The sequence below is a fragment of the Macrobrachium rosenbergii genome, chromosome 26 (assembly GCF_040412425.1).
Source record: "Macrobrachium rosenbergii isolate ZJJX-2024 chromosome 26, ASM4041242v1, whole genome shotgun sequence".
Taxonomy (NCBI): Eukaryota; Metazoa; Arthropoda; class Malacostraca; order Decapoda; family Palaemonidae; genus Macrobrachium; species Macrobrachium rosenbergii.
Window position 1 is genome coordinate 556,888 of NC_089766.1, and position 9,120 is coordinate 566,007.

Consider the following 9,120-nt stretch of genomic DNA (forward strand, 5'->3'; position numbering starts at 1 on the left):
TGTCTCTGTCTCTCTGTCTGTCTGTCTGTCTCTCTCTCTCTCTCTCTCTCACTCACTTCCAGTTTTAGCACTCTTCTCTCTCTCTCTCTCTCTCTGTCTCTCTCTTGAATACAATTTCACACACGCAGTAATAGTACTCTCTCTCTCTCTCTCTCTCTCTCTCTCTCTCTCTCTCTCTCTCTCTCTCTCTCTCTCTGTAGCTTCGCTGAAACAACTGAACGCTTGAAATACTCTTTTATATATATTTATTGTCAGATTTGATATTATTATTATTATTATTATTATTATTATTATTATTATTATTATTATTATTATTATTATTATTATTATTATTATTATTATTGTTGAAATAGTCTTTTATATACAGTAATTATTGTCAGGTTTGATAATCTTCTTCTTCTTTCTTCTTCTTCTTCTTCTTCTTCTTCTTCTTCTTCTTCTTCTTCTTCTTCTTCTTCTTCTTCTTCTTCTTCTTCTTCTTCTTCTTCTTCTTATTATTATTATTATTATTATTATTATTATTATTATTATTATTATTATTATTATTATTATTATTATTATTATTATTATTATTATTATTATTATTATTATTATTATTATTATTATTATTATTGCAAAACGTGGCCTCTGGAACAGCGCAGACATTTTTCCATACAAATTTTGACCTGCCTTTTTTCCAGCATTCTAAACTCGTTCATTTTTTTTGGTGTAATTTATTCATGTTTCATCACATTATTCATGAAGTTTGTATTCATGTATCAGGGTGGCAACAGGGTACGTGTGTGTGTCCTTTCAACTGTGAAATAAAAACATTACATGATCCATAATTTATTCTGGAGTATTTATATATATATGTGTGTGTGTATATATATAAATATATTATGTATATATATATATATATATTTATATATATATATAATATATTTATATATATATATATAAATATATATATATATATATATAAATATAAATATATATATATATATATATATATATATATATATATATATATATATATAAATATATATATATTTATATATATATATTTATATATATATAAATATATATATATATATATATATATATATATATATATATATATATATATATATATATATATATATATATATATATATATATAATGTTTATATATATATATATATTTATATATATATATATATATATATAATATATATATATATATATATATATATATATATATATATATATATATATATATATATATATATATATCGAAACTAAAGCTTAAATGTCACCTTGCTATAAAGAAGGCTTGACTGAAACAAAGCGAAAATAAAGCGTAATTTCTTTATACCATAAAAAGCTTAAATTTTCCAACACGAAATAAAAAAAAAGGCTTAAAAAAGGAAAGCTTCAGTGAGGCTTAATTTTCCCCTTGTAAGATAAAGAAAACTTTACGAACAGGAAACACAAAATAAAGCGTTATTTTTCCAGATTCAAGGCGCACAGTAATAAGATATAATTGAGGAAAAATTGAAATAAAGGTTAATTTTCCCTGAAAAGGCAGAAAGGTTTAACAGCACGAAAGCTGATGAATTTTCCCTGTGCACAGTTAAAAGATGTAACTGAGGAAAGTTGAAATACAGCTTAATTTTCCCTTTGCAAGGCACAAAAATCCTCATGGCCGAAAACCCTTCGTCCCGGATAAGACAAAGAACAAAAAGAAAAAAAACCTGTTTTTTTGCCTCCTTTTCCCCCAGTGTGGAAAAAAGGAAAAAAAAGGAAAAAGAGAAAAAAGGAAAAAGGGAAAAAAGGAAAAAAGGAAAGGAAAAAAGGAAAAAAAGAAAAAAGGGAAAAAAGGAAAGGAAAAAAGGAAAAAGGAAAAGGAAAAAGGAAAAAAAGGAAAAAAGGAAAAAAGGAAAAAAAAAAGGGAAAAAAGGAAAAAAAGGAAAGGAGAAAAAGGGAAAAAAGGAAGAAAGGGAAAAAAGGAAAAAAGGGAAAAAAGAAAAAGAAAAATTGGAAAAGGGAAATGGAAAACTGAGAAGGGATAAAACGGGGAAAAAGAAAAATGCAAAAAGGAAAGAGGGAAAAAATGAAAACGAGGAAAAATGAAAACGAGGAAAAAGGAAAATGGAAAATAAATGGAAAAAAAAAACAAAAAAATAAAAAAAAAAAAGAAAAAATGAAAAACAAAATAAAAAAAAAAGGAAAAAAATGAAAAATAAAAATGAAAAAGAAAAAAAAAATAAAAAAAAAAATAACTGAAAAAAAAAAAAAAACTAAAAAAAATGAAAACTAAAAAGAGAGAGAGAGAGAGAGAGAGAGAGAGAGAGAGAGAGAGAGAGAGAGAGAGAGAGAGAGAGAGAAGAAAACTCTTCTCGCAGGCCATAAATATGTTTCCGCCTTGGCAGGGCCGACTCGAAATGGCTACAGGGGCCCAAATGGTCTGAAATGGCCCTTCCTGGTGTCACGGTTCCCACGCTTTATGGCCCGGATTTTCAAATCCTTGTCCCCACCGCGAAAAAAAATATATGCCGCTGCTATTTCTGGGGGTGGGCATGTCGTGGTGGTCCTCGTTCGTGGTATTTTTGTATATATATTTTTTGGTTAGATCTTCCTTTTTTTTTGTTCGTGAAAGGTCCGTGGACCTTCGTTTTTGCGACGGAATTTTTTTTTGTAGGTAAGTCAGTCTTGTTTACGTTTTAGATGTGGGAAATTAAATTAATTTTTTTTATATATTTTTTGTATGTTTTTGTTCGTGAAGGCTCTGAGGACCTTCGTTTTTGCGACGGAAATTTTTTTTTGTAGGTGGTAATTAAGACTTGTTTATGTTTTGGATATGAGAAATTAGAATGAATGTTTTACTAGATTTTTTCTTAGTTTTTTTTATATAGTTTCTTTCTTTTTGCTTTTTAAGTTCAGGGCTCTGCGGACCTCAGGTTTTGCAACTACAGATTTCTGTAGTGAGTAGGTCAGTCCTATGTTTGTTTTGGGTGTGGTGAATTGAATTTATCTTTTTATGTTTATTAGAGACTTTCATCTTGTTTTTACTTGTTTTATTGTTTTTGTTTTGGATGTGGCAAATGGGGGAACGGGTCCAGGAATATAGTTTTTTACTCAATTACTTTTAAATATTTTTTTTCTTTGATTTGTGTCTTTGTTATAAGGGAAGTTCCAGTCTGTCCATATTTATATTTATGTTGTAGGAATCTGAAATGTGTTTACTTACGTTTTTGTCAAATTATTTAACTACTGAAAAGTTGTCAATTCATTCTTATTTTTGTTCAATTGACAAAAACATTTTGAAGGTCATGTTTTTCACAATGTTACTCTTTTTATTTACTGAGAAATTTTCAATTCATTCATTTCTTTTTGTTCAATTCACAAAAAAACATTTTAAGGTTATGTTTATGTCTTTGTCGTAATGTATTATATAATGTTTTTGCTTGCAGGGTAAGTTTTATTATAATTCTCTGCTTTTGCCATTTTAAAAACCACTTTTCTTGCTGCGTTTGTTTTCTGATTAAAATGAACCTCAGTATATTTGTTTTTCAGATTAAGGGGCGATCAATATCTGTTTTTATTTGTTTCATATGTTTATGGTATTGTCAGAATGATATTTCTTTTATTTATCACTTACTTTTGTTATTATGAATTATCTCTCTCTCTCTCTCTCTCTCTCTCTCTCTCTCTCTCTCTCTCTCTCTCTCTCTCTCTTTATGATACTGTCAGAGTGAAATGTCTAAATGCTACACTTTTTTTTTATTATGAATTGTATAAATTGGATCAAAACGTTTGCTTATCACAAAACCCCCTCCCCTCTCTCTCTCTCTCTCTCTCTCTCTCTCTCTCTCTCTCTCTCTCTCTCTCTCTCTCTATGATATTTTCAGAGTGAATTTCTAAATGCTATCACTTATTTATGAATCGACTCAGTTCGTTGCTTATCACAAAACTCAACTCTCTCTCTCTCTCTCTCTCTCTCTCTCTCTCTCTCTCTCTCTCTCTCTCTCTCTCTCTCTCTCTCTCTCTCTCGTAACATTAGGGAAGGTTAAACTGAAACAATATAATTTTTCGTATGCAAATTTTATTGGGCGTAAGTACATTATAAATATCTATCCTGACCCATCAAATGGGAGAATATAAATATAATATTTTTTATTGAATTTATTTTAAAATCATTATTTTTGTTTTTTTAGATTTTGAAATGGTATTAAGTTTTAGATATGAGTATGTTTCCCTTTATTTATCAATGTAGAAAATTACATTCAGGAATTTTTTCTGCTATTTTTATAAAATAATTTTGTGTTCATTCTTTATATACAAAAAAAATCAATTAACACAAAAATTAAATCACTCGAAAAACCATCTTAAATTATCAACGTAACAAATTAACATGTGAAATTATTTTCTGCTTATTGAATTTTATATAATTTTCTGTTTAATTTTCAGTAAATAATTTTGTGTTCATTAATTTTGTAAAGTGATTTTTTGTTTATATTTAACACATATATATAATATATATAATACAAAAATTCAGTTAACAAAATAATTGATCTTTGGAAATAATCGTTTTTTTATACTTTACAATATACAAAATTAAAAAAAATCAATTAAAAACTAATTAATTTTTGGAAATAATTGTTTGTTTATACTTACAATATACAAAATAAAAAATCAATAAAAAATTTAAATCACGAAAAACCTCCCAAAAAAACAATCTATAATAGCCAAGATCGACCTCGAATCCCCAAGACCACATCTTCCTCTCTCTATTTAGAAGCTTTGAGCCCTCCTTCGCGCGCCCTACTCTCCTCCTGAAGGCGGGCAAACTCGATCTGGTCGAGGACGTACTGGGGTATCGGGTGGGGGAAGGCCGGGGCCACGGGCAGGAGGGCAGAGTCAGGCTGATACCCATTTTCGTCGGCCACGAAAGTCACCTCTGCTAAGGAGCCGTCTTCCATTGGGTAACTGTGAATGGGAGGAAGGGAAATTGATGAGAGTCCCTGGTTGAGAGAGGGTTACCTCGGAGAGGTTTCCTGAGGATTACCTCTGAGAGGCTATAAGGCTGTTGTTTTATAGAGAGAGAGAGAGAGAGAGAGAGAGAGAGAGAGAGAGAGAGAGAGAGAGAATGATAGGAAAAATATGAGAAAATAAGATGTGAAAAATGCAACGAAGATTGACAATAAATATAGAGATATACAGAACAACACTATAACAGAGAGAGAGAGAGAGAGAGAGAGAGAGAGAGAGAGAGAGAGAGAGAGAGAGAGAGAGAGAGACAGAGAGAGAGAGGAAAGCTACACGACCATTAAACACCCGCCCCCAAAAAAACTCACCTATAAACGCCCTGCATGTAGGCACCCCCATTCACGCCCTCGGAGCCAGAGAACTGGAACTTGATTCCATTCCCGGCCTCGAAGTCGAAGCTGTGGACGCCCTCAGCGTCGGGCATGTGAAGGACATTCTTCAGGATGGCCACCACAGGGTCCTCAAGGGCGTTCACCTGGACTTTCCGTCCCGTGGGAGCCACGGGGGCATTGTCGAAAGACCTCAGGATCGCTCCGGAATGGGAGGAAGAAGGGGAGAGGGATTCCACTGAGTCCTCAAGCGAGGATGGTTCTTGGGCTGCTATGGCTCCGATGAGGACGAAGATGAGGAACTGGAATGTGGAGGTGGAGGTTATTGTGTCTCTCTGTCTCTCTCTCTCTCTCTCTCTCTCTCTTACAACTTTTTCTTGTATCTCTCGATTGAGGTTATTGTCTCTCTCTCTCTCTCTCTCTCTCTCTCTCTCTCTCTGTTACAGCTTTTTTCTTGTATCTCTCGACGTTTACTGTCCATCTATGTTGCATTTTTTGTCTTATTTTCTCTCATATTTTTTCTATCATATTTGCTCTCTCTCTCTCTCTCTCTCTCTCTCTCTCTCTCTCTCTCTCTCTCTCTCTCTCTCTGTTGCAGCGTTTTTCTGTGTGGTCACTTTCAATTTATGTTGCATTTTTTCCAATGTTACTGACCTATCTTTACCTTCTTCTCTGTTTGGTCAAACCCTCAGGATTTAAAAAATTAATAATCTCTTGAACCACAACTCACCAAATATGTTAAAAAGAAAGCTCTCTCTCTCTCTCTCTCTCTCTCTCTCTCTCTCTGTTGCTCTCTCTGTTGCTCTCTCTTTTTCTGTGTGGTCACTTTCAATTTATGTTGCATTTTTTCCAATGTTACTGACCTATCTTTATTAATTCTCTCTCTCTCTCTCTCTCTCTCTCTCTCTCTCTCTCTCTCTCTCTCTCTCTCTCAATCTCAAACCCTCAGGATTTTTAAAAATTAATAATAATCTCTTGAACCACAACTCACCAAATATGTTAAAAGAAAGCTCTCTCTCTCTCTCTCTCTCTCTCTCTCTCTCTCTCTCTCTCTCTCTCTCTCTCTCTCTCTCTCTCTCTCTCTCAGCCGAAGCACCCAACTTTCGGGAAGAAATTAGCCTAACATCGTCTCTCAGGAGAGCTATACACAACATTTGACTCCCCAAAAGTTAGTGTTCTTCCGCTTTTATCTTACTTGAGGTCACCTTCGGGTTTTAGAGAATGAAGAAGAGATGTTTTTAAAAGGCAGGTTTTTTTTTTTTTTTTTGTTTTTGTTGGGGAAAGACAATCTAGAGCACTAATGGAAATGTCAGGAGGCAGGTATTTGTCTGAGAGAGAGAGAGAGAGAGAGAGAGAGAGAGAGAGAGAGAGAGAGAGAGAGAGAGATTTAAACATTTGAATAAACCACAAACTGAGAATACAGAAATAATTATTAGACATTGTTTGACATATCTTGCAATTCCTTCCCTTTTTGAACGTCTCTCATTTGCAGTATCTGACAATTCAACTGTTTAGTTTTTCTCAGTTACAATGCCTTGCAATTCTTTGCAATTCCGAAGGTTTACTGATTTGTAATAATAGCAATTCCTTCTTTAAGGGTTTTTGAGTCGCTGTTTTCAAGACACTGCTTGTTGCAACATCTAATTCCTTTATTTTTCAAAGTTTCTTCCTGTTGCAACATCTAATTCCTTTATTTTTCAAAGTTTCTTCCTGTTGCAATGTTTAGCAATTCTTTAATTTTGGAGGTATATCATGTTGAAATATTTATAAAATCCTTCGTTTTTTAAAAGGTTTTCCATATTGCAAAACGTTTGCTAGTCTTTGGATCCTGATTGCAACACAAGATCTGATCTTGAACACACACGGAAAAACAAAAATCTTATTCATACGATCATGAAAATAAACTTCAATTTGAAGTTTCTACCTTACTCAAGCTAAAACCCTCAATATCGTTCGGTTTGCCGAGTTCTCAGGTCTACAAAAGGCCTCATATGCGCTCCAACACCTTCCAGCTAATTCTGCGAACCAAAACAAGCTTTTAACGTCAGTCAGCACACGCATGCGCAGTTCGCACGAAGCTCAGAATGGACCCAAATGAAAGGGGAATTTGCAATGTTTACAAATCGCCCGATCTGTTGGCGATTCGATCTCTTAATGCCTGGGACTTAGCGTTACATTAACGCGTGGATCTGAGCCAATTCTCTGGCTGTTTCTGGCTGCTCTCTGGCTCTTTCTGGCTTAAAGGAGAGCGTCTGCAGTGTCATTCGACTGACGAGAGGTGATTATGAGCAGTCAAAAATGATTTGCAAAGATGTGTGGGTTAGGTGAAGGCTGATTTCTGATAGTGGAGGCAGAGGGGTTTAAAATGCTTGGTTTTCCAAGTTCTTGATGTAAGATGAAGGGTTTATCTTATTGATGGATAATAATGGTTTATATTACCACTAATAATAATAATAATAATAATAATAATAATAATAATAATAATAATAATAATAATAATAATAGTAATAATAATAATACTAATAATAATAATATACCACTGACGTGTGCATGATGATAACTACTTCACTGCAATAATTTCTGTGAATGAAGGAGTGGTATTCGTCGTAGAGAGAGAGAGAGAGAGAGAGAGAGAGAGAGAGGCGTTATGAAAATTCACTGCTCTCATTCAAGTATTCATATACATTCTGTATACTGTGCACTGTGCTCATATTAGGGTGAACATGTATATACATAAATGCATGTATATACATACACACATATACATGTGTGTGTGTAAGTGTGTGTATTTAACTCAAAACCCCAAAATACTCACGAATTCCATTTTTGCAGAAGACGAGAAGCCAAGAAAGTTAGTAGCGAGGAGAATCGACCAATTCGTAAGACTATGTCGTAGTGTCTGTAACGCGAAAGTACCCAGTTTATATATATACACACTCAGACGTGCCCAGTCCTTTCTAAGCCCTAATCATATACCCACCTATACGTGGGAGCCATAAATCATGGCGTCACATGCCCTACAAAAATGAGAGAAAATGTGACACACAAAAAATGAGGGGTATTGGTGGTCTGATGGCTGTGAGGAATGCAGGTACGAATTGGTTTGTTTACGTCTTTCTTCTTCGATAATTTTGACTAGACTGATGGACGGGTGCGAATTGGTTTGTTTACAATTTCTTCTTCGATATCTTTGGTTAGATAGATGGACAGATTGACAGATGTCCTGTAGCCGTTTCTGTCAGTTCTAGTGGCTGTAATTTCACGGGAAAATGTCAATTGAACCCTTTTTAGCCTATTTAAACCAAACCTCTCTCTCCTTCTCCGAATATTGACAAAAATCGTCTTTATAATACTCTTATATCCTTCGTCATCTGATGCTGAAGTGATTCATTTCCAATTTCATTTTGTCTTCTTTCATAAACTGCTAAGTTTCTATCTTGCTGTATGGCATTATCATCTATTTATCCTCCCTTCCCCTTATTATCCACTTATTCTGATTATCCTTATCCTCCCCACTCATCCGTACATAAATCGTAATTAAAATATTTCGCCATCTTGATTCCTAAGTGTTCTATTTCCCAATTTTATTTTGTCTATTTTCGTCAAATTCCAAGCTTCTATCCCTCCGCATGGCATCTTCATCCAATTATCCCCATTCCCCCCTTATCATCCACTTATTCTGATTATCCTTAGCCTCCCCACTCGTCCGTGCTAGAGCCTTGTACTCCAGAATAATTCTCTTCCCGGAACCTCATGCAGTGAAAGCAAGGTTTCCAAACCA

At 33.8% G+C, this 9,120-nt stretch overlaps 1 protein-coding gene across 1 annotated transcript; it reads right to left on the bottom strand.

The window, feature by feature from the left end:
* Positions 1–4,510: 4,510 nt before the first annotated feature.
* On the bottom strand, positions 4,511–8,406 carry LOC136852720 (cuticle protein AM1239-like). The gene is made up of 3 exons (XM_067127641.1): positions 8,155–8,406; positions 5,319–5,641; positions 4,511–4,950 (listed from the first exon to the last, which is right to left on the bottom strand). The coding sequence occupies exons 1-3, from the start codon at positions 8,161–8,163 to the stop codon at positions 4,752–4,754; spliced, it is 531 nt and encodes a 176-aa protein (XP_066983742.1). The 5' UTR covers positions 8,164–8,406; the 3' UTR covers positions 4,511–4,751.
* Positions 8,407–9,120: the final 714 nt, after the last annotated feature.